Raw genomic sequence first — 25,199 nt, forward strand, 5'->3', positions numbered from 1 at the left:
CAACCCCCCTCAGCTTCAGACTAAGTGGCATTCCTGCAAGAAGCCGGAGCCAACCAGTAGGGAAGGTGGGGCGGGGTTGGGAGGTGGGGGGTGTAAAGGCAGGGGAGGAGCATGGCTGGGCAGTTTCCCTGCCTGGGTAGCTGTGTAAGAAAGAAGCTGTGCCCAAGGCTGAATACAGCCCAGTAGCCAACTGGGTCCAAAGGCTTTTAGCCTTTTGTATGCCCTAGACTGAGTTTCAGGAGTGTGCCTAGTGCTGTCCCCCACCTGGCTCCTGCCTCATTGCTGCTGACTGTTCTCCCACCTCAGTAAACAGCCCTGGCCCCTTGCAACCATGGCACATCTCTCTTCCCCAGGACGGGCATGGGAAGTTGGGGGAGGGATTCTCGACCTCTTTTAGCAGGAGCCATCTGTGGGGACAGTGGCCTGATATATTCATGTCACCAAAGCCCTACTCACCGGTCATCCCAATGGTCGGTGCCCCAGATACCCTCTAGCCTCCAGCAGCAAAGACCTCCTGGGGCTTACAGAACCTCAGATTGTTGGTTCAGGAAGGGTCTTGTCTAATGCCCTGGGTAACCCTAACCTTTGCCAGCCTGGATTCTAAAGCTTGGGTATATACTTACCAGGCTCGTTGGTTACAGGAGACACCATTTATCAAGCTCTCACACTCGCTGATCTACAACGTGCTGTGTGTCCAGGCTGGAGTTCCTATGTCAATCAAGTGGACCCAGCCCTCAGTGAGTACACAGCGGGTCCATGGCAGTAACATTACATTCATGTTCTCCCTGAATTCTTATACGGTCACCATCTTTGTGGATGACAGAGTGGAAGCTCAGAACAGGGAGGTGATTCATTCAAGTTTCCTCAGCTGGGACATAATGAAGATGAAATCATACCCAGACCCCACCACCGCGCAGTCAACGCCAGATGGCTCTTTCCATTTCTCTGCACCAACTGTCTTGCCCGATATGTGTCACGTGGTAGGCACCTGGTGAATATTTATGATGGAATGGGAAAAAACACAAGGGCTTGAAGGGAAGGAGATGTGGGTCCAGAACCTTGTCTCTAGAGCTTTGCATGGGACCTTGAGGGAAAGGTCGAAATCTCTGACTGGCATATACAGCTGATGATAATGGTAATTCTCGATTCATAGCTCTGCTGGGAAGATGGATGAGACTCCATGAGACCATGAGTACTGAGCCTGGCACACAGTCAGCCCTGACAGAGTGTTGGTGTGGAAAAGAGATGGAGAAAAGAAAGAAAGAAAGAAAGAAAGAAAGAAAGAAAGAAAGAGAAAAGAACAGACAGGACAAGACAAGGTGAGGGAGAGAGAAACATGTCCAAAATGGTTTGAGGCTCTTAAAAGGGGTTTCACCTTCATGGGCCTCAGTTTCTGTGCCAAATGGGTTCATTTATTTAAAACAAGTGCTTTTTCCGTAGCCCCTACCGTGTGCTCTGTATCACTACACTAGCCCTCCATCACTAACCCTTCAACCCTTCAACACGCTGATCTAGCTGCCCCAAATCTAACCACTTAATCCCCAGGCTGTACAGCTTTTTCCCGTGGGCCCTGCCCTTCCCTCTCCAGGCATTACAGGGAGACTCAGGAGTCAGGGGCCCGGCCCTCGCCACCGCAGCCGGGTGCTCAGGCCCCAGGGGGTAGGAGGGAAGGGAGGAGCGGGACAAGGGTCTGGCCGCTGCTGGTCTATAGCTGCGCCAGGCCTGGAAGCTAATCAGGTTCCTGGTTCCCACCGGGGCCAAGAGCGACATCTGATCCTGGGGGATTGTGAAACGGAGTGAGGTGGCAGCCCGCCCGCGGTGGCCGCTGAGCCCTCTCCCCCCCGCCGGCGTCGCCCCACCCCTGCCCCACTCCTCCCCGCGCGCTTCGTTAAATCCCCGCATCCGGGCGGCGGCTCACACCAGCACCCCGCCCGGCGCAGCACCATGCCTGTCTGCCGCCCCGGCCTTCACGCCGTCCCCCTCCTCCTCGGCCTGCTGCTGCTCGGCCTCTCCCCTGTCCCAGGTGAGCCGGGCGGGGGAACCCCGGCGCCCAGAGGGGCCGCTCCCGGAGCGCCAGGACAGGCCCGGGGCTAGCTGCACGTAGCCTCTCTGAGAGCTGGAGGAATGGGGATTCCTGGGGGCGGAAGTGGGGACGCCCATGAAGACCAAAATTTGAGGATTCCCTGGTGCCTGAAGGTGGTGACCCTTGGAGCTGAAGGTGTGGGGTCCAATGTGCTGGAGGTGGGGGAGACCAACGAAGACTGAAATTTGGGGCAGAGGCTCTGTGCTGAAGGTGGAGACTTAGTGGCGGGTGGGGGGACCCTCTGCCGACACATCGGAAGCTTCTAGATGCTCAGCTGTGCGGGGGGGGGGGGGCGAGGATTGAGGGCTCTGAGGACAAGGGTTAGGTAAACCCTGTACTCACAAGTGTCGGGGACCCCGGGCCTGGAGGTGGGGCCCTCTGAAGGCTGTAAGGGGGGCGCCTAGGGCCAGAGACTTAATTCCTAGGAGCTGACGATCTGGGGCCCCAGGTGGGCGTCTTCCGGGACTAGGTCTCCTGGCCCCACTGACCGTCGGCCTCCCAGGCAGAGAAGCGGAGAAAACGGGCGTGTGCCCCCAGCTGCAGGCGGACCAGAACTGTACGCAGGAGTGCCAATCGGACGCCCAATGCGCCGACAACCTCAAGTGCTGCCAGGCCGGCTGCGCCACCATCTGCCACCTGCCCGACGGTAACCCCGGGGCGCCCCGAGCGGGGCGGGGAAGGGCGCTGTGCGCTGGAGGAGGCAGAGCGCCGGGATCGGGGCAGGGGGACGCTCCCGCCGCACCCAGGGACCCCTGCAGAGTGGAGACGGATGGAACCCGATCCGCCGTGCGCTCCCTCTCGGGGCCCCGGGCCGGGAGGGGGGTGGGGGGGGGGACAAAGGCGTCGCTGAAGCGCAGCGGGGGAGCGGGGGGAAGGGAGGTCCCCCACCCCTGGCCGGATTCCATTCCCCGGTGCGTGACGGATTTCCGGGCAAGCACAGGCTGGAAGGTGTTTCCGGAGGTCAGGGCACCCGGTTCGCAGTTTCCTCCGCGGCTGGTTGGAGCCGCAGGGAAGCCCGGGGCAGGCGAGTGGGCTGGGTCCCAACACCTGGGGCGCTCAGGCCTCTCGGAGTCCCTCCCCTGGGGCGTCCCCCAGCTCTGGCGGAAGGACTTGGAGCGCCTGGCCTGGCAAGACTCCCCTGGCTTCCCCTGTCCAGACGGAAAGACACCTTACAGAATTAGCGGAGCGCCGAGCCCATCTTAAAGATGTGGTTGTGAGCGTCAGAGAAAGGCTGTTGCCCAGGCCGCACCGTCACTCCGTAGCTCTGCAAGAGTCATAGCGAAGTTCAACTTTTGCCCCTTCTTGGAAGGCTGGTTTGAAGGAAGTTGGGACTCCTCCCAGAGCACCCCTTCCCCCTTCCTCCTCTTTAACACAATCTCTTCCACTGTAAGGAGAGAGAGGGAACTATGTGAAGACGTGGGGGGTCCACAAAAGGTCCTTGCTAGAGCTTACCCTCCCACCAGGCTATGGGGACGGTCATCAGAGCAGGGAATGGGCTTAGACAAGGTGGAATCCAAGCTTCTCACTTCTCAGAGGGAAAACTGAGGGCTAGAAGCAGGGATATGACCTGGGGTACCCAGGTATTGTGATTACTGGTCTTTATCCAGGATACAGCCCTTGTATCTTCATGCTCTGTTATTTCTCCCAAGATACCAGTAGTGGCTGGGACTGTTTATAATTAGAGACCTCAGATTTATGAGCAAGGAAGCGGAGAGGTGGAGGGACGACTGGCCCATCAGCTGGCTGATCAGCTGCCCATCAGCAGCTCCCGGGTCTGGAGGCCTCTAACCTGGAGCACAGAGAGGAGGACCAGCAGGAGATGTGGAGCTTGAGAGAGAGGAAGCACGAGGCAGACACACAGACAGACAGACGAGAGAGGTCCTTGGGGACAGAAGGAGTGCCTGACTGTTAGGTGCCGTCTTCTCTGGTCCCTTGTCTCAGATGGACAGACTGAGGCAGGAAGAGGGACGGAGCCAGATGGCTTCCTCGACTAGGATCTTAGTTCTGCCATCTGCTAGTCATGTGATCCTGAGAAAGTCGCTTTACCTCTCCAAGCCTCTGCTTTCTCTTCGGCAAACTGGGGATAATAATCCCAAACCCTGTAGGATTAACATGAGGGCTAAATGAAATAACACACTGAAGATGTGTTTGTGGAGAATAGACACTCTATACACAGTGGCGCGATTTGTCGGTAACCCTTTCCCGACTCCCTTTTGTCCCAGAGAAGCCCAGTATCCAGATCTCCTGCCCTTTGCAAGGGAATGGATTTCTTTGTGCTAGGAAATCAGCCACTCCTGTCCTCCGCAAACTAATCAGCCACTTCTGTGCCTGTGTTTGACTTTTGGCTGGGCTTGCTCCTGGGGCTTCTGGGAATTGAGCCCAGCTCCCTTCTCCTTGACCCAGGAAGTTGAGCATAGGGTGAGTGTGTGTGTGTGTGTGTGTGTGTGTGTGTGTGTGTGTGTGTGTGTAAATGGGTGGTGACAGGCTGGGCTCAGGTGTTGGTTTTGCTTCTTACCAGCGGTGTGGTGTTGGTGGCACCTGTCTGTGCCTCACTTTCCTGGTCTGAGATAGGAGCAGGGTTAGAAACAGCCCCGACAGAGGAAATACTTGATGTGAGGATTAGAGGAGGTAATGGATCTACACCAAGAACACTGTAAGCAGCACTTCTCTGCGGTGTTGTCTGTGAGTGAGCCATGGATGAGTGAGTGTATGGGGGGGGGGGCATGGAGTGAGTGAAGAGACCGTGGGTGTGCAAACCCTCACATGTGCACAGCTTACGAAGCAGCAGGGTGTCTGGTGCGCAGACTCTGAAGCCCGATTCCTGGGTTTCCAGTCCTGCCTCCATGGGTGGCGTAATAGACAAATTACTTAACCTCTTGGTGCCTCAGTTTCCTCATCTGTAACATGAGGAAATATTAACAGTACCTCTCCCTCTTGTAGAATTATTGTGGGGATTAGAGGGGTTAATATATGTCGAGTGCAGAGAATAATGGTAGCACCCGGAGGCACAGCGGCTCTGGGACATTTCTGCTCTCCACGTTAGGCCGCAGAGATAGGAAAAGGCAGACCTGGGCCTCGACCTGACGTCCTGTGATTTCAAAATCGAGGATGGAGGGAGCAAGAGGAGGAGAGGTCTGCAGACGGTCTTGCTAGGCGACTCTGGGATCAACTCAGACAGGCGGGCAGCTCTACTGTTTGTGACACGGGGGCGGGGTGGGGGGGGTGCCGGGAGGAGTGTTCATCTCCCGGCATCCCCTCTGCCCACTTCCCGTTGCTCCTTTTTCTCCCCAGAAAAGCAAGGTTCCTGCCCCCACGTGAACACTGACTTCCCCCAGCTCGGCCTCTGCCAGGACCAGTGCAAGGTGGACAGCCAGTGTCCTGGCCTGTTGAAATGCTGCTACAATGGTTGCGGGAAGGTGTCCTGCATCACTCCCGTCTTCTGAGGTAGGTGGGGGGGGGGGGGGGTGGGAAGGAAGTGCACCGAAGCCTATGGGTAAAGATGGTTGAAAAGGAGGACCTGGCGAACACAGCTCTGTTCATGTCTGTCCATTTACTTGCTTTCATCCAGTCAGCAAGTATCTGTTATCTGTCACGTGCCATGCACGGCTCTGGGTACTGAGGGCGGCCCATGAGCGAGCAAATCAGACAAAAACTCTGACGGGTTTTATGTGCTAATGGGCAACAAAGAAAAATAAATAAGGAAGTAGATTCTGTAGAATGTTCGAGGGAGAAAAGTACCCCGGAGAAAAAAACGAAACAGAAGGGGAGTAGGGGTGGGGCAGGGTGGGCAGGAAGTGGGGTTGCCGTTTTTTTTTTTTTTCCCCCACAGGAATGCTCAGGGAAGGTCCTACCCAGAAGGCAGCCCTTGAACAAAGACTTGCCAGAACTTGAGGGGGGGAGCGTGAGGATATCTGGGGGGAGTGTCACAGGCAAGGGGCAGCAGGTGCAAAAGCAGGAGCATCCCTGGTGTTTCATGAAAAGCCAGGAGGCTGGGTGAGAGCGAGGAGGGCACAGGAAGAGGAAGGTCGGCCAGGGGTAAGTGGAGCATGTCTTAGGGGCCTGATAGGTCATTACAGGACTTTAGTCTTGACCCAGAGATGTGGCCGCCATGGAAATGGACGTGCTCCGACTCAGATTTGGAAATGATTGTTCCGACTGCCGGGTGGAGAAGAGGCTGTAGAGGGGCAGTGGCAGAAGCAGGAGACCAGCTAGGAGGCTCCTGCGAGAGTCAGCTGGGAGGTGATAGACCAGGGGAGGCAGGTGGCTATGTTTGGGACGTATGTGAAGGCAGAGGGGACAGCTGATGAATTGGGCTGTGAGGGAAAGAGATTTCTTCTGTTGCCTTAGCATGCACTTAGAAAGTCAGCAGTTGGGGGAGCAGCTGTGCCCTGGGAGAGAGGACAGTGGACAGTGTCAGGAGCAGGTGGGGAGGTGAGAGGCTCTTTGCATGTGGCCAGTGGGAGGCCAAAGGCTGATCCTTAGTTTCGCCCAAAGCGTGGCTTTTCAGGACACACACGGCAGACATCAGATGTATATTTGAAGTGTGAGGGGCACTTGCTCTGTAGCAGGCCGGGGCCACATCTGGCCACCTCTGGTGGCTCTGCCCATGTAAGGAAAGGATTGTGGAGCCTCTCTTCCTCTAGTAACAACTAAAAATAAAACAATATCAAGTCCTAGAGTAAGTGTGAGGAAGTAAATACAAGACCCCAAGCTCGTGTTTGGTTGGCCCTTGGGGACGTCGGGCACTGTGACCAGGTCTCTGTGCCAGGTGCTGGGGCAGAAGGTGTCCACTGCTCTTCGTCACAGGGCTTGCAGCCCCGTGGCTGAGGCAGACGGATGGACGGACACTCCGAGAGCCTGTCATCAGTGCTGCACTGAGGGAAGGGTTGAGCGCTGGGGGAACAGGAGAAAGCCTCATGGGGTGGGAGGTGGCGTGGTGGTGGGAGGGAGCAGGCTTGGCAGAGGGATGATCCTGGCCAGTCCTCAGGGACGACTGGAAGGTCGGTTGTGGGGTGAGGTGCAGGGGGAGCAAGAACCTGGAAGTGCCCTTTGGTTGACATATCAGTATTGATGGTGGGGCTGCCTTGATAAGCCCTCACCCCGGGGGATTGACAGGTCACTGGTGGGGCCCGGTATTGCCCAGGTGAGAGGACTGAGGCTACAGAGAGGGGAGGGTGTGCCCGAGGCCCTGTGGGTGCTATTTCAAGGTGTCCCTTCAGTGCCTGGGAGGGAACCACGGTCTCCAGGGACCCAGAGCTCTCCAGTGATGCCAGTCATCTCCTGCCTCCCTGACTGCCAGTAGGTGGCTGGACTTGGTGGCCAGGAAGACCCGGGTGTGGATTTCACTTCACTAGCCTTTTTACCTCCCGGGGCTGCAATTATTTTGCTTGTAAAATGAGATCAATAAGATCTCCTTGACCAGCGAATCCCAGCTTAACCCAAGGAATGGAGACATTCTAACTTCCTGGTGGCAGAAGGGCTTTGAGGGAGATAAATGATGGCTGTCCCTCAGGAAGGCCCCAGCGGTCAATTGGGCCACGGTTACCCAGGTATGTCCCGGGCAGGTGTGAAGCAGAAGAGGTGAGTCCAGGACCTGCAGAGAAGTGCAGGCAGAGCCCCAGGGCCTCAGGAAGGTGAGGCTTTGCTGTGCGTGTGTGTTGCAAGGGGGGAGTCGGGGGGGTTTTGGTCCAGAATTTAAGCTGTCTTCTTGACTAGTATTTTGCGTATTGCTGTTGATGTATTATTATGGTTTTCTTCCTCCAGCTCTAGCCACCACCACCCGAGGAGTGGGGGAGTGGAAGTTTCTGCCCGGCCCTGCCTGGCTCCAGCCCAGCTGGGCTCCCCTCTTTCTGGCTTCTGCACTCCCTCCAGAGCTGAGCACAGCTTCTGTCTTTTCCAACCAATAAAGTGACCGTTTCCAGCACTGGGAGAAGGGCCATGGCCTCCATTCTTAACCTTTCTGTCCCTGTCTCTCCTGACTCTGGATTGATGGGGGGTGGGGTGGGGTGGGGTGGGGGAGGGGGTGGTGGCGACCAAGTCATCCTGGCATGAAGTCCAGGGAGGGATCAACTCTGAGACAGTGAACATACACTCAGGGCTTGGCTCGTGTACTACTCGTATAATAGCGTTTTCTTTGGGGAGGTTGGTGGTTGTGCTTTCGGCGGGAGGGACGTGGAAGAGAGAACAGGCTCAGAGATGGGATGGAACGCTTCCAAAGTCACTCCCATTCATTGCCGGGGCCTGCAACACTTCTCTGTGCCCCGGACCCAGGGCTGGGAGACTTGTTTGCGAGATCTCCTGGAGCCACAAAACAACCCTCGATGTAGCTGATGACAGTCCCGTGTTCTAGCCCAGGAGTCTAGCAAGTGACTTGCTTGCGGCCACATGGACAGAAGTTGGCAAAACTGGGGTCCTTTGATTGGTCCTTTGATTGTTTTTCATTATCTGTTTGTTTGTTTATTTATTTATTTATTTATTTATTTTAATGTTTATTTATTTTGAGAGGGGGGAGGGGCAGAGAGGAGAGGGAGAGAATCCCAAGCAGGCTCCATGCCGCCAGCGCAGAGCCTGACATTGGGCTTGAACTCACGAAACGTGAGATCACGATCTGAGCCGAAATCAAGAGTCAGATGCCTAACTGACTGAGCCACCCAGGCGCCCCTTAACTGGTTTTTTAAATCAAACCATTATTTCGTACAAGTAATGCAGTCACATGGACCAAAATCCAAAAGGTGAAAACGACAACAACAAAAAGGGTCTTTCACCCTTGACCTCCTCCCCCTGCCCCGTGCCCTACGGAGGCACCAATTCTACCAGTTTCTTCTGTGTTCTTTCAGAGACCTAGCCCTGTCTCAGTCCTCACCCTCTATACCCCTTTTCTTTCCCTCTCTCTCTCTCTTTCCCTGTTTTCCCCACCATCCCTTTCTCTTTTCTCTCTCTTCCCCTTGCTCTCTCTCTGCCCCTTTCTGTTTCCTCATTGACTTTTTTTTTTTCTGTTCTCCCTCCATGCCCCTCTCTCTTTATCCCCTTCTCTCAATGTTCCTCTGCCCACCCCAGGACAGCTTTTATCTCCTTCTCTGCTCTACCCACCATTGGATGTGAGAGGTCAGGGCAGCTTGAGGGCAATGGTCTGGAGACAGAAGATCTTGGTGGTTTGGTGTTTGGCCAGTCTTATCCTTCTCATCCTCTTGTGAGTCCCTGCCCCAGGCCATGAACCAGGAAAGACCCAGGGCTTCTCCATCCACCCTGTTAGGGATGCAAGGTGAACATGGACCTGTGGGTGCTCAGTGCATAAGGCTGTCCCTTGGCGATAGATGGCAGTGTAGCCTTCTCTTTTCTGATTTCTGTCCCTGCCCAGGCTTGAGTCGCCTGAGCCCTTGCGGGCAGCAGCAAAGGCATCCAGAGATGGGCTCAGTAGAAGCCCCATGATGGGACCAAATGTGTGGCTGCCACCCCCGCCACTCTCTCCTCACTTTCCCCAGGTTTGTACGGGGAGAGAGCCCTAGGCAGGGTCCCGTCTAACCCAGGGATGGCAGAGGTATGCCTTTTGTATGCATGCCATCTTCCCCTCCGGCACCCACTCTGCAAACCTGCATCGCTCATGCTCCTCCTTTCCCTAACCCAGGGCTCCAGGCAGCTGCTACCAGCTCCCCACTGACCAGGGCCAGCGGGCAAATTTGCTGCTCCCAATTTAACTCAAATGAAGTGCCACCAACAGCATATCAGACCTGGTGGCTGAAATTTTACTGCATGAGAAGGCTGCCCGGGGCCACCCTGAGTTGGGGTCTGAGGGAGATGGACCCTCAGGGCCTCCACCAGAAACTTAAGTGGGGGTGGGACTTTTTTAAGGGGGTCCCGGCCCACGGGCCTCCTGGGGAAGATGAGGTGGGGAGAACCAGGGTTCCTGGAGTTACCAAGGATCCCAGTGATGAACAGGAAGAACTCTGCTGGAAAAAGAGGGTTAAGGGGTAGAGTGGGTCACGTGAGAAAATGGGTGGGTTTGGAGGAGCCCCCAGCCTAGGACATTCCTCTGATCAACTTTTGCTGCCGAGTGGCTGCTGCAGGCCAGGGACTCTGAGGGTCTTTGGTTGAGGGGTGTGAAGAGGAAAGAAGGGGGGACTGCTCTGAACTGGCCCCTTCCTCCCCTCTTCCAGGTCTCGATGAGCTATTTATTATGTAGCCAGACCACAGCCATGCTTAGTTTTGGCTGGGGGGTGGGGGGGGTGGGCACGGGGTGGTGGTGGCTCCCAGGGCCAGGAGTCCTGATAAATTGCTGGCTCCAGATGGGACTGTCACTCTCGTGGAACCTCCCAGAACCCCTCAGTCCTGTTGACCCCCCCCCCCCCCCAGAGTTCAGGGCAGAGTTTCTTCCCGCCTTTACTTTCTCTTACTTCCAACAGCAAACTGCTTTGCTGATGCCTCTGCGCCCCATCTCCAGTCCCAAGGGCTGTTCTGTGGAACAAGCATCTGCGGAAACAAGCATCCGTTCGGCAGGAAAGTGCAGGCTTCGGGTTGGATGGATGATAGGAGGTTATACACAAAAAACTGAAGTTCTAAAAACAGGCCAGTAGAGGATAGCCCTGACTGAGGAACAACATAAGCAGAGGCATTTGCTCACCCAGGAAATATTTATTGAGTGCCTACTATGTATAGATGGTGGGAGGTTGGTACCAAGGAGGTTGTGTGCGTGTGTGTGTGTATCTGTGTCTGTGTGTACGTGTGTGTGCATGTGTATGTGTGTTCATGTGTGTGTGCGTGAATGAACTCATGTTTACCATGTATATCATGTCAAGTGATAACTCAAAGATGGGTAACCCCATGGTGAACCCCAAGGTGGGGGTTGAGGTGGGTGTGGTTTCTTTGCAGAGGGTGTTCAGGGAAGGTCTTTCATTAAACATCATTCAAGTACTGAGTTGAGTGAAGGAGGGTATGAGCCATGTGACAGTCCATGGGAAGAGCGGTCCAGACCCAGGAAACTTCCAGGACTAAGGACCTGAAGTCAGAGTGTGCTCTGAGTGTTTGAGGATGGTCCAGGAGGCTAACGTGGTTGGAGTAAATGAGGGGTCAGGGGCACGAGGGGAGATGAGCTCAGGGAGATAGCGCGGGCACAGATTATGGAAGGCGCTGTGGTCACTGCAAAGACTTTGCCTTTTATTCTAGGGAATTTAGGAGCCACGGGAGGGGTCTGAGCAGAGATGTGCCCTGATCTGACTTGTGTTTGAAACGATCTTTCAGGTTGTTACGTTAAGAATAGACTCTAGAGGGCGATGTGGGAGCAGGGAGAGAGCGTTACACTACCGCCACAGGGCAGGGAAGAAATGCCTTTTCGTTCCTGCGTCTTCATCTAGTGTCTTGAGTTCCCCCCACCCCCGCACCCCCCCCCCCCCCCCCCCCCGCTCCGTGCAACTGCCGACCGATGCTTCAACAGCTGGGGATGTACCAACTGTGCTGTCTTCTGTGGCTGCTGCCTGGATCCCTTTGCCTTCTGCAGGTGGATGCATCTTGGGGAAACTAACTCGTGAAATAATCATATTGCAAACACAACAAATACCCACCTCCTGCCCCAGCTGATAATTCTACCACAGAGTCATGGCAAAAGTGAGAGGGTGAGGAAGCTTAAGAACAGAATGACAGCTGACAGAATGCCAACCCTCCGTTCAGTGCCACAGCGTGTTGGTGAGGGTCTTGGTTTGCTCAGCTCTGAAAGGTGGTACTTAGGCGAACTGCTGCGACCCCCTTAGCCACAGAGCAACTTGGCATTGGTAGGTCCTGCCTGCAGAGAGAAGAGGTCCTAAACTCAGAAGTCTCTGTATTTCCCCCGCAGCAGAGACATCAACCCCCAGGCCCAGCCAGACCAGACCTATTGGGGTGAGCTCATTACACACAAAGATGGGACCCCTTGAGCTGCTCTGTCCCCAGTGTTTGTGCCCCTCATACCTTAAACACCCCTCTGGAAATTGTTCATCAGATGAGCAATCCAAAGCCTGCGGTTTCTTATGGGTTAGGGTTAGTTTTAGTTTCTTCTTTAACTTCTTGGTTAGCCCATTCATTCTTTAGTAGGATGTTCTATAATCTCCAAGTATTTGTTACCTTGCCAAATTTCTTCTTGTGGTTGTTTTCGAGTTCCACAGCATTGTGGTCTGAAAATATGCACGGTATGATCTCAATCTTTTTGTACTTACTTAGGGCTGATTTGTGTCCCAGTATGTGGTGTATTCTGGAGAACGTTCCATGTGCATTGGAGAAGAATGTATATTCCGCTGCTTTAGGATGAAATGTTCTGAATGTATCTGTTAAGTCCATCTGGTCCAGTGTGTCATTCAAAGCCATTGTTTCCTTGTTGATTTTTTCATTAGATGATCTGTCCTTTGCTGTGAATGGGGTGTTGAAGTCTTCTACTATGATGGTATTACTATCAATGAGTTTCTTTATGTTTGTGATTAATTGCTTTATATTACATATTTGGGTGCTTCCACATTTGGCACATAAATGTTTACAATTGTTAGGTCTTCTTGGTGGATAGACCCCTTGATTATGATATAATGCCCTTCTGCATCTCTTGATACAGTCTTTATTTTAAAGTCTAGATTGTCTGATATAAGTATGGCTACTCTGGCTTTTGTTTGTTGACCATTAGCATGATAGATGGATTTCCATCCCCTCATTTTCAATCTGAAGGTGTCTTTAGGTCTAAAGTGGGTCTCTTGTAAATAGCATATAGATGGATCCTGTTTTCTTATCCATTCTGTTACCCTATGTCTTTTGATTGGAGCATTGAGTCCATTGACGTTTAGCGTGAGTACTGAAAGATATGAATTTATTGCCGTTATGATGCTTGTAGAGTTGGAATTTCTGGTGGTGTCCTCTGGTCTTTTCTAATCTTTGTTGCTTTTGGCATTTATTTATTTATTTATTTATTTATTTATTTTTATCTTTTCTCACCTCAGAGAGTCCCCCTTAACATTTCTTACAGGGCTGGTTTAGTGGTCACAAACTCCTTTAATTTTTGTTTGTCTGGGAAACTTTTTATCTCTCCTTCTATTTTGAATGACAGCCTTGCTGGATAAAGAATTCTTGACTGCATATTTTTCTGATTCGGCACGTTGAATATATCCTGCCACTGCTTTCTGGCCTGCCAAGTTTCTGTGGATAGGTCTGCTGCAGACCTGATCTGTCTTCCCTTGTAGGTTAGGGACTTTTTTTCCCTTGCTGCTTTCATGATTCTTTCCTTGCCTGAGTATTTTGTGAGTTTGATTATGATATGCCTTGTTGATGGTCAGTTTTTGTTGAATCTAATGGGGGTCCTCTGTGCTTCCTGGATTTTGATGTATGTGTCTTTCCTCAGTTTAGGAAATTTTTCCACTATGATTTGCTCACATAACCCTTCTATCCCTATTTCTCTCTCTTCCTCTTCTGGGACCCTATGATTCTGATGTTCTTCCTTTTTAATGAGTCACTGATTTCTCTAATTCTTAAATCGTGCTCTTTTGCCTTAGTCTCCCTCTTTTTTTCTGCCTCATTATTCTCCATAAGTTTGTCCTCTATGTTACTGATTCTCTGCTCTGCCTCATCCATCCTTGCCACCGCGGCACCCATCCGTGATTGCAGCTCAGTTATAGCATTTTTTATTTCATCCTGACTAGCTTTTACTTCTTTTATCTCCACAGAAAGGGATTCTAGTCTATTTTCGACTCCAGCTAGTATTCTTATTATCGTGATTCTAAATTCTGGTTCAGACATCTTGCTTGTATCTGCGTTGGTTAAGTCCCTGGCTGTCGTTTTTCTGTGCTCTTTCTTTTGGGGTGAATTCCTTCGTTTTGTCATTTTGAAGGGAGAAAAGGAATTAATGAGGTAGAAAAAATGAAATTAAAAAAATTAAAATTAAAAATTAAACACACACATACACACACAAAAATCAAATAGATGATGCTAGATCCTAGGTGTGTTTTGGTCTGGGTGTTGAAAGTGGTTTGACAGATTAGAGAAAAAAAAGGGGGGGGGGAAGGAAAAAAAGGAAATTGTTTGAGAATTTTAAAAAATGGATATACTGAAGTAGTCTAAAATGAGATGATGGGGTAAAATAGAATTTGAAAAAATATACACAAAAATAAAGAATATAGTAGAAAAAAAATTAAAGAAAAATATTTTTAATAAAAATTAAAAATAAATATGAATTTTTGCTTTTTCTGTATTTAAGAAAAAAGAAAAGAAACAAAAAAGAGAAAAGATAAAAAAAGAAAAAAAAGAAAAAGAAGAAATCGTTTGAAAATTTGAAAAAGTGAATACACTGTACTAGACTAAAATAAAATGATGGAAGTAAAATAGAATTTGAAAAAAATCTACATAAAAGCAAAACTATAGTTAAAAAATTAAATAAAAATATTTCAAATAGAAATTGAAAGTAAAAATGAAGTTTTTCTCTTTCTGCATTCAAGAAAAAGAAAAGAAACAAAAAAGAGAAAAAAGAAAAAGAAAGGAAAAAAAGGAAATTGTTTGAAAATTTGAAAAGGTGAATACAATGAAGTAGACTAAAATAAAATGATGGAAGTAAAATAGAATTTGAAAAAATTTACATAAAAGCAAAAATATAGTAAAAAATTAAATAAAAATATTTTAAATAGAAATTGAAAGTAAAAATGAATTTTTTCTCTTTCTGCATTCAAGAAAAAGAAACGAAAAAGAGAAAAAAAGAAAAAGAAAGAAAAAAGGAAATTGTTTGAAAATTTGAAAAGGTGAGTACAATGAAGTAGACTAAAATAGTGATGGAAGTAAAATAGGATTTGAAAAAATTTGCACAAAAGTAAAAAATATAGTAATAAAAATTAAAGAAAAATATTCTAATAAAAGTTGAAAATAAAAATGAATTTTTTCTCTTTCTGTATTCAAGAAAGAGAAGTGTAAAAGAGAAAAAGAAAAAAAAAAAGAAAGAAATTGAATAGATGGACCTGCTAACAGATTGAAGTAGGACTGAAATTGCTTCGTTTTCCCCTAGAAGTCAGTCTATGTAGCGCTTTTTAGTCCATAAACTAAGCCGGCAGTGAGACTTGTGTTCTTGAAGAGCGAAGTTGGCCCAGTTGGGCGGGGCTCAGTGTAACAGCTCCGCTCTCCACTAGATGGTGCTGCTAGCCTACTGGGGTGGATTGTTGCCGCGCTTGGAGGTGCGTATGCGCATGCGTGGAAGTGGTGAAATGGCGCCACCCAGCAATTTCTGTTCTCCCGGATCAGCAATCGCGCACCCGTCCTCTGTCTCCAGCTCTCATCCACTCCCCGCTTTTTCACTGTCCGTGACCAGGCCCCAGGCAGTACCTCTCTCCCGAGTTTTGTCTCAGATGCAGCTGTTTTCTCTGGTCCCTTACTTCTGAAGAACTGCGGCTTTCACCCGTTCTGCCCCTCTGTGGGAGGGACTTACCGAGCAATGGCCGAATGAGCAATGGCCGAATGTCGGCTGCACCCAGGAATGCTTGCTGGACCCTGCTGCTGCCGGTGCCCCGAGACTGCGGCCAGGTGCCAGCCCGGCCCAGAAAAAGTTCGCAAGACAGTGTAGCAGCAGCGTTTCAGGGATTATGGAAAATCACAACACAAATCTGGCACCAGGCTTCACCCTTAACGACCTTGCCCCAGCACCAGAGAATGTGGCTGCCTTCCGGGGTCTGCTGGGACCAAGTGGCTTCAACGGTCTCTACCAAATGTCCTTCCAGCCGTGGAACCACTTTTCCCCGTGTGGCCCGAGAACCTCCCGGACCCGACTCTCTTCCTGGGAATTCGCCCTTCCCACCAGAACACCGCCAGGTATCGAGCTGTGGAGTTGCAGCCTTTGCGCTCCCCTTGTTTACAGTCTTAATGGAATTTAAACCCTCTCCTTTCTCCCTTTTTTAGTTTAGTCCCTGCGGCTGTTTCTAATTTTCCACTTTCTCTCCAGCTGCTTTTGGGGAGGGGTGCTTTGCTTTTCCCATAGTCTCTCCCCACCCCCTGACTGCCCCCAGTCTCTGTCCTCTCTCTGCCTGCAAAAGAGGCTCCCTGCCCACCGCCGGCTTCTCTCTCCCCAATTTCACCTCTCCATGCCGTGTACCTGCTGAATTCTGTGGTTCAGGTTGTGCAGATTGTTGTGTTAATCCGCCAATCAGTTTTCTAGGTGTGTAGGATGGTTTAGTGTTGGTCTGGCTGTATTTCAGGAACACGAGACACACAAAAAACTTCCATGCTGTTCTGCCATCTTGGCTCCTCTCCTGGAAGATAATATTTTGACATTGAATTTTTAATGTTCTCCCTTAGAGTTTTGTATGTTTGACTTTTCTATAAAATGTAGGCATTACTTTTATAATGATTTATTATAATAAGATTTTTTTATTTTTCTTATTTTTTAAAATTTACATCCAAGTTAGTTAGCATATAGTGCAACAATGATTTCAGGAGTAGATTCCTTAGTGCCCCTGACCCATTTAGCCCTTCCCCCCTCCCACAACCCCTCCAATTACCCTCAGTTTGTTCTCCATATTTATGAGTCTCTTCTGTTTTGTCCCCCTCCCTGTTTTTATATTATTTTTATTTCCCTTCCCTGTGTTCATCTGTTTTGTCTCTTAAAGTCCTCATATGAGTGAAGTCATAGGATTTTTGTCTTTCTCTGACTAATTTACTTAGCATAATACCCTCCAGTTCCATCCATGTAATTGCAAATGGCAAGATTTCATTCTTTTTGATTGCCGAGCAATATTCCATTGTATATATATACCACATCTTCTTTATCCATTCATCCATCGATGGACATTTGGGCTCTTTCCATACTTTGGCTACTGTTGATAGTGCTGCTGTAAACATTATAAGAGTTTTTAAAGGGAATCTTACTGGCTGCTCAAAAATCTTGGAAGCTACTGCTAACTGTCCTCATTTCCAGTAATCTTGGATAGAGTGCATTTCATCTCCCTCAGTTCCATTTGCAGATTTTAAGATTCAGCAAAGAAGCATTCTGAAAGTCCAGAAAGGAGCATTCTGCTACAAGTAGGTCTGACTTGGCTAAGCCCCTCACCTTCAAATTTTGACTCCTATCTCCCCCTTCTTCATCTCATCTTGCTTGCCACCAACCCCATTCCGGACTTGAATACCCCTCACCCTATTCTACTTGTTCTTTTCTCTATAGCACATTTACCATCTATTATGTGTATTATGTATTGTCTGTTTCTCTCCCACTGAAATAGGAATTCCACAAAGGCAGGGTCTTTGTTTTGCTCATTGCTTTAGCCTCAGCACCTAGGACAGTGCCTGGCATAGTGTACACATATATTTGATGAACATATATTTGATGAAGTGAATTGAATTGACTCCCTATCCTATAAGTTAAGAAATGGACTCTCTCTGTGATGCTGGATCCCTGCCCTATTCCCAGGCTATTCTTTTTTTTTTTTTTTTTTTTTTGCCTCAAGTTCGCTGACATACAGTGTAGTCTTGGCTTCGGGAGTAGATTCCAGTGATTCGTCACTTACATATAACACCCAGTGCTCATCCCAACACATGCCCTCTAATGCCCATCACTCATTTTCCCCAACCCCCTTCTGAGGCTATTCTTGAAGCTCTAACATTCCATACCAACTTTGTCCTAATGCTGATGGAGGTTCTTGGCAGAGGGTGAGAAGCAGGAGGAATGGGAGAGAGACCTGGAGCTGCAAGCTGCCACCCAGCCTGTGGCCCTACCTGGCATTTTAAGGGGAAAGGGGACCAAATGGGAGTAGCCTAGCTCCATGTTCAGCTAATTTACCCCTAACTTCTGCTATTTACAAGGTTGGGCCACCCCTAGAACATAGTGTCCAGCCAAAGCACAGCTCTGCCTTTCTCCTTAGGCCTTATCTGATCCGATTTTATCTAAGGTCACTTTACTACACTTCAGGGTGGAAGCCCCTTTAACAACAATAAAACAACTGCTACCATTTGTTGAGTGCCTTATCTTTCCAGGGACCATATAGAATACTTTTCACACGTTACCTCTCTTTTTTTTTTTTAATTTTTTTTTTCAACATTTTTAATTTATTTTTGGGACAGAGAGAGACAGAGCATGAACGGGGGAGGGGCAGAGAGAGAGGGAGACACAGAATCGGAAACAGGCTCCAGGCTCCGAGCCATCAGCCCAGAGCCTGACGCGGGGCTCGAACTCACGGACCGCGAGATCGTGACCTGGCTGAAGTCGGACGCTTAACCGACTGCGCCACCCAGGCGCCCCAACACGTTACCTCTCTTGAATCAACATAGGATTCCCACAAAGCTTAAAACCCATCTTATACACAAGGAGAGGTTAAACTACTTTGTTGTCACATGGATAGCAGGTTTCACAGTCAGGACTGGGACCCTGGCCTGTCCAGCTCCAATGTTCTTGTATCATTCATTCAACAGACACCTATTGAGCTCCCATAATGTGCCAGGCATAGTCTTAGGTGCTCTCTCCCTTCCCTCTGGGGATGTCAAGGAATTGTTGGAACAACACATACATTGTCCAGAGGTCAGAAACAATCACTTACTTGGAGAAGATGCAGACTCAGTATATCTAAACAGAAATATCAAAAGCACAGTGTGCAAAGAGGGCCCAACTTTGGGTTAGAGAATCATTTGTCTAACCACATGTCCAATCACCAGAGTCCAGCACATTCCCCACCCAACTCCTTTCCTGGATCCTCCAGAGATTTGATTTTTCACAAGACAAAGCTGGCATGCTTTAGTGGGATTTAATGAGCCTTGGATTTGAAGTCTGAGGTTGTGCTTTTGAGTCCAGAGGCTCTTGAACTTGGGCAAACTATTTAACCTCTCTGACCCTCAGTTTTCTCACATATAAATTGAAGTGGATTATGCTGGTTTGGCTTGCTTCCCAGAATCTGGCACAAGTGTTCAATGAACATGCAAATGTAATTGCATCATTCATTGTAAGTGCACACAAAGGCACATGCCATTTGCAGGTGTGTGTGTGGGGTCATGAAGCTTTCTGGAAATGAGGTGCTAACCAGATCAGGACCATGCTTGGTCCCTAAAGACAAGTGTTACACATTTTTCTTATCACTAGTAGCTCTTCCTTCTCTTGAAACGCGCTGAAGCTATGATACTCATCCTTTGGACACTGCTTCTCCCAACTGTAGTTTACAAAATGGTTGGTAAACTCCCTCCACCTGATGATTTTCACTGCTTCCTCTACCTTTATTTCCTATTTATCTCCTCTTCAGAGGAGACGCATATCTACATATCAACATCTCTGGGATTCATCTTCTTTTGTACTTTGGTGGTTCGCCAGCATTCTTCCTGGGATCTCTTTCCTTCGCTCTCTCAGGTGGTTAAATCAGTTCATCAGAAACCAAAATAATGGCAGAAGGAGGCGCCCAGGGAGTGCACAGACTGGCATTCGCCATTCAGGCAGAGGAAAGGCAGGATTGCTCCTTTGTGAGAACTTACGAGGGTGCTCCCGCTTCTAGAGTAGCTGGCCTAGAAGTAAGAATTGGTCTTTTAACATACTATATAGAAGAGCAGTTTTCATCTGGGGAGGGGCAATTCTGCTCCCTCCAGGGACACTTGGCGATGTCTAGAGACTTTTGATTGACACAACTCCGGGGTGGGAAGGGACCTACTGGTAAAGGCCAGGCATGCTACTAAACATCATCCAATGTACAGAACAGCCCTACCACACAGAATTGTCTGTGCCCCAATATCAGTACTGCCAAGGTTAGGAAACTTGCAGAAGAATTATGGACGTAAGTACTTTTTAAATTAAAAAACATTTCTAACATTAGCAGCATGATAAGAATTGCATGCAGTGAGGGCAGTACTTGACAAGGTGTACCTGTAATTTTTTTTGCTGTACAGCCTTTGTGGGTGGGTGTGGGAGGCACTGGACTTTGAAAACCAGGCACACTGTACCTGCTTGTCCTGGGGGATCTTTGACCATGACTCAGTGACTTGGCCCTTTCTCAGGTGATTGGGTGCAGGTTTACTGTGATTCCAGAAGATGGAGGGCAAGTTTAAGATTTATTAAGTGCACATTAGAGAAGCTGGCAGGTTCTTGCTGGTTATCCACCTCTTATCAAAGGACTCTTACTAACCCCACATCAACGATATGTGCATGTATGCATATGTGTATGTCTGTATGTGTGTAAATAATTAATTAAATCGCTTTTGACTGAGACCCATTTGATTTGGGTGGTATGGGGATAGGGGAAGTAAACTGGATGGAATTTTAGAAGAATGAAGTTTCCCCATTTATATTCTAACCTCCATATAACCTTTCTCTTATCTAGAAAGGAAAGGAGACTAACAACACTTGAGCACTAACTATATGTCAGGGAGATTTCTACCTTGTCTTATCACATTCTCATAAAAAGTCCTTGGAATAGATTTTATTGCCATACTCATTTTATAGAACAGGGGAACCAAGGCTTAGAGAGAAGACATGCTTGTACATATAATGAATACATTTATCATAAGCATGCACATACCAAATGAGTTGATTTCTATTTTTACCTTATTTATGTCCCAAATAAATGTCCAGAGGGCAAAAATAAGGTTAATCACTTTTAGAGTCAATTTATATCTTAAGAAATCCAAGAGGAAGATTTAGGAGACAATGACAGTTATATGGACTCTGTTGATCCTTCCCGATATGTTATCCCCACGGAGTGCAACTCATTTGGTGAGAGGAAGACGTAGAACAAGGGCTTGGAGCCTCAGGTCTTCCTGGGAGGTGTGTGGTCTACAGTATGTTTTACTGAATCCTCTGTGGCTCTGCACAGATCCACCCTTCTCCCATCAGTACCACCACTAATATGTTTTTGAACATCACTGGAGGTGGGAAGGATGAGATCCTCAGGTGAGTCTACGGGGGAGATCCTTTCTTTGTCTTTCCCAGTGGTTCAGGTGTGGTAACTGGGGCCCAGAGAAGAGACTGATTGGCTCATTATTGCACAGAAAATAAGGGCTGGGGTCAGCTTTAAAGAAGAGTTCCTCAAGCCCAAAACTTTTCTACTGTTTATGGAACTAGTCTAGCTTTACCCTGTTATTTTGGAGAGAATGTTCTCTCTGTCTCTCACCCAAGCTCCAATTCTTTCTGATAATTAGATCCTTCCAATGAGAAAGTAAGATAGTAAATGACCTCGGTGTTGCACACTTCTGGACATCCATGTTCTAAAGGGCACCTCTTCCAAGGTAAAATGTAACTCAGAGGAATATGGGGTCCACAGCATATGATGACAAGCTTCAGGAACCAATAATGGGGAAGGACTCCATTGGATGCATCACATAAGGGTGACAAACTCTCTGGCAATAAAAAAGGTCTCTTGTGCTCATTCAGACTTTTAGGCTCAAAGTCCCCTTCAGGTACCATCTTCCACCGTATCCATCAGCATTTCTTTTTTTTTTAAATAGTTTTTTTTTTTTTTTTCAACGTTTTTTATTTATTTTTGGGACAGAGAGAGACAGAGCGTGAACGGGGGAAGGGCAGAGAGAGAGGGAGACACAGAATCGGAAACAGGCTCCAGGCTCCGAGCCATCAGCCCAGAGCCTGACGCGGGGCTCGAACTCACGGACCGCGAGATCGTGACCTGGCTGAAGTCGGACGCTTAACCGACTGCGCCACCCAGGCGCCCCTCCATCAGCATTTCTAATTGCAAATGCAACTCTGGTTATTTTGAGCAGGAAGGAAATTTATTTTTAAAAAATTTGGGTAGTTCACAGGATCACCATCAGGACTGGAAAATAAGACTAGGAGAATGGCTGGGAACAAGGAAGGCTGCAAAGTTGAAGCCACAGTGAACAGAACACTGGGCACTTGTACTGTCTTGCCCCATCAATGCCATCACCATCATCCCTGCCAGTACTGTTCCCAGAAAAAGGATGAGGCTGTCTGTTGTCACTGTTGCCATCAGAATGAATTCTCCATTGGCCTTGCTTCCTTGCCTACTGGCTCCTAGTTCAGTGTCTGCTCAATGTGGGAGTGTCTGATTGGCTGAGCCCACGATAAGTACCTACTTCGTAGCTGCAAGAGAGGCTTCGAGGGAGAGTGTCTATGCTAGTAACTACCTACTGTCTCTCAGCTGTAAGCCCATCCTTTCACACTCTTCTCTGTGATGCAGCCAGTGGGACTGTGAAAACTGAGTTTTCCCTCATTCTTTTGCCAGTTGCGTCTAGTTATACTCTGCGTGGGAGACACATAGAAGAAACTGAGGGGAAAAAGTAAAATGAGGGGAGATGAGGCAACAGAAAGAGACATCAAAGAATCAATCACAATTGAAAATAGAACTACCCTAAGAACCAGCCATTGTACTACTAGGTATCTATCCAAAGGATGCAAAGATGCAGACCTGAAGGGGCATATGCATTCCAATGTTTATAGCAGTGCTATCCACAAGAGCCACATTATGGAAAGAACCCAAATGTCCATTGACTGATGAATGGATACAAAAGAAGTGGTATGTATACACACAATAGAATACTACTCAGCGATCAAAAATAATGAAATCTTGCCATTTGCAATGACGTGGATGGAACTGGAGTGTATTATGCTAAATGAAATAAGCCAATCAGAGAAACAGTTATCATGTGATTTCACTCATATGTGGAATTTGAGAAACTCAGCAGATGAGTATAGGGGAAGGGAAGGAAAAATAAGATAAAAATAGAGATAAGGCAAACCATAAGAGACTCAAATACAGAGAATAAAGTGAGGGTTTCTGGGGTGGGGGCCTGGATTAAATGGGTGATGGGCATTAAAGAGGGCACTTTTGGGGATGAGCACTGGGTGTCATATGTAGGAGATGAATCACTGGGTTCTACTCCTGAAGTCACGAGTACACTGTATGTTAGCTAACTTGAAAATAAATTTTTTAAACAAACAAGCAAACAAATAAATTTTACCTGGTTTAAAAAAAGAAAGAAAGAAATGAGGGGAAATGGGATTTTTCTTCCTGTTTCTGGCTCCAGTCAGCATGTCTCCAACAGCAAAAAACAGTTACACCTCCAGCTTCTGGATCCTTTTGGCAGTTTTCAAGCCACATGTATTGCACCTCCCCAGACACACCAGCACCAGCTGGATGCACCTCCCAACCCAGTGGGCCCAGCACTATCTGAGCCAGGTTCCCCTCAGAAGTCTGAACGCCAGTCACAAGTGCATTTTAGAAGACTGAGTCCCAGCCACACAGCCCCCATCTCTCTGTCCTGCCAGAGGCGTGAGCTCCAGCTGTGCCTGGGCCCCGTTTATGAGCGCCTAGGTCTGAGATTCCCAAATAATTTATTCTCTCAAATCTTGGAGTCATGGACGCACTCCCTACCACTGCCAGTGCTCATATAACCAATTCTCAGCATTAAATCCTCTCTGTTTGAGGTACTGAGTATAGTTTCTGTGACCTTTACTGAACCTTGACTGATAATAGGGAGTCTAGCTCTTTCAACTTTTATAGTGGAATTCTGGTTTTACCTCATATCAAGACTCCCTGTAGGGACTTCTTCAACTGTAGGAATGGGATTAAGATGTAGGAATGGCTGACAAAGAGCCATTATACACATCCTGATTTCCAACTAGGCCGTAAAATCTGGCAACACCTTGTCACTCTTCAAACCTGGATTTTAACTTCAGCTTTGCTATTGATTTGCTGTGAGGTCTTGGACAAGTCTATTTCCTACTAGAAGCTTCCATTTGTACACGTGTAAAAATAAAAAGGAAAGTTATTGGGGCTGAGGAACTCAACATTTCCTGAGTTTCCAAATCATCTCCAGCTTCCTCTGGGCATCTCTGGCTCTGGAGACAGCTTCCAAGAGAGAATAAAGAGAGGGAAGATAAGGGGTCCTGGGTCTGCATGAGAAACACTCGAAGATTCTATTTTGAGGTGTCCTCTGGGTTCTAATGGGCAGAGTAATGAGAAAATAGTTGATAACAAAAAAAAAAAAACACAGCATCTTCCACTGAGGACCTTGTAAGGTAGAGTGTTCCCTCCACTCAGCCCCTGAGGGCTTTGAGTTCATTCCTGAGGACAGCAGGTGAGAAGACACTGTCAACTGCAAAGCACACTCTGGCCATTTCCAAGGGCTGCTCTGGTCCATGGACCTTCTAGGGCAGAATTATTTTGTTCCAGTCATTCATGTATGTAAACGTAATCAAGAACTGAGAGGTACTAATGGGATGGACAAACTTCAGGTCCTTATCAGATTTGGCTGGGTACCTGAACAGCCATAGTTCTTCAAATTGAGAAGTACTCTTTGACATTATTAATCCATCACCCTCGACTCATGGACAGGAAACTGAGGTCCTGAGAGGAGCATCCCTCCACCCTACCCTGTCTCAACCAGGTCATACCTTCAACCAGGGGCAAAGTTGGGATTTGTATTTGGATATTTTTATTCCAAGATAAGTGTTCTTCCCACAGGATGTTGACCAGTGATGACTTGAAAATTTGGTCTGAGGGGCGCCTGGGTGGCGCAGTCGGTTAAGCGTCCGACTTCAGCCAGGTCACGATCTCGCGGTCCGTGAGTTCGAGCCCCGCGTCAGGCTCTGGGCTGATGGCTCGGAGCCTGGAGCCTGTTTCCGATTCTGTGTCTCCCTCTCTCTCTGCCCCTCCCCTGTTCATGCTCTGTCTCTCTCTGTCCCAAAAAAAAAAAAAAAAACAAAAAACAAAAACGTTGAAAAAAAAAAATTTAAAAAAAAAAAAAGAAAATTTGGTCTGAATCATAAAGATGTACAAAGACGGGTTTCCCAGGAAAGGAGACTAACTCTCACAGATGTGTGCAGGCAAGGGCCACGTAAATGTGGGAGATGCCACACACAGGAGCCATTTGGCTAGATGGTCACTCTGCAAAACTGCCAGATTAGCAGGGCTTTGGGGGTCTTCCAGACAATCTTTCCCCAATGCTCCCACTTTTAATGATTCTAACATTCATCTAATGATTTTAATATTTTCTCCTGATCTCCTTCTGTAAAAGGAGCAAGCACCAAGATACTTCTTAAGCCTTTTTCCCGCCCCCTATCAGTGGATTGGCCCTTAACTATCATCTAATCCACAAATTCTGAAACTTTAAAATCACTTGGCACTACTTGTTAAAAATGCATATTTATGGTGTCTTGAGGACCCAATTTTTATTTTGTTGTTATTGTTGTTGTTTAGTTTTT

General features: G+C 48.3%; 1 protein-coding gene and 1 long non-coding RNA gene across 4 annotated transcripts in view; both read left to right on the forward strand.

Annotated features, from left to right (window-relative positions):
• Positions 1 to 1,891: 1,891 nt before the first annotated feature.
• WFDC2 (WAP four-disulfide core domain 2) lies at positions 1,892 to 8,006 on the forward strand. 3 transcript variants are annotated; one of them, XM_060619183.2, is made up of 4 exons: positions 1,892 to 2,023; positions 2,586 to 2,729; positions 5,375 to 5,527; positions 7,847 to 8,006. In XM_060619183.2, the coding sequence occupies exons 1-3, from the start codon at positions 1,945 to 1,947 to the stop codon at positions 5,524 to 5,526; spliced, it is 375 nt and encodes a 124-aa protein (XP_060475166.1). In that variant the 5' UTR covers positions 1,892 to 1,944; the 3' UTR covers position 5,527; positions 7,847 to 8,006. The 3 variants fall into 3 exon arrangements, with proteins under 3 accessions (XP_060475166.1, XP_060475164.1, XP_060475158.1); XM_060619181.3 differs by having other exon boundaries at positions 1,897 to 2,023; positions 2,553 to 2,729; XM_060619175.3 differs by having other exon boundaries at positions 1,898 to 2,023; positions 2,532 to 2,729.
• Positions 8,007 to 14,941: 6,935 nt separating this feature from the next.
• Positions 14,942 to 25,199, forward strand: part of LOC132669427 (uncharacterized) — a 77,055-nt gene continuing 66,797 nt past the window's right edge. The window contains exon 1 of the long non-coding RNA XR_009606104.3: positions 14,942 to 15,871. This is a non-coding gene — a long non-coding RNA (uncharacterized LOC132669427). The remainder of the gene's footprint in view (positions 15,872 to 25,199) is intronic.

This window comes from Panthera onca, chromosome A3 (genome assembly GCF_046562875.1).
Source record: "Panthera onca isolate mPanOnc1 chromosome A3, mPanOnc1 haplotype 2, whole genome shotgun sequence".
NCBI classification, from domain to species: domain Eukaryota; kingdom Metazoa; phylum Chordata; class Mammalia; order Carnivora; family Felidae; genus Panthera; species Panthera onca.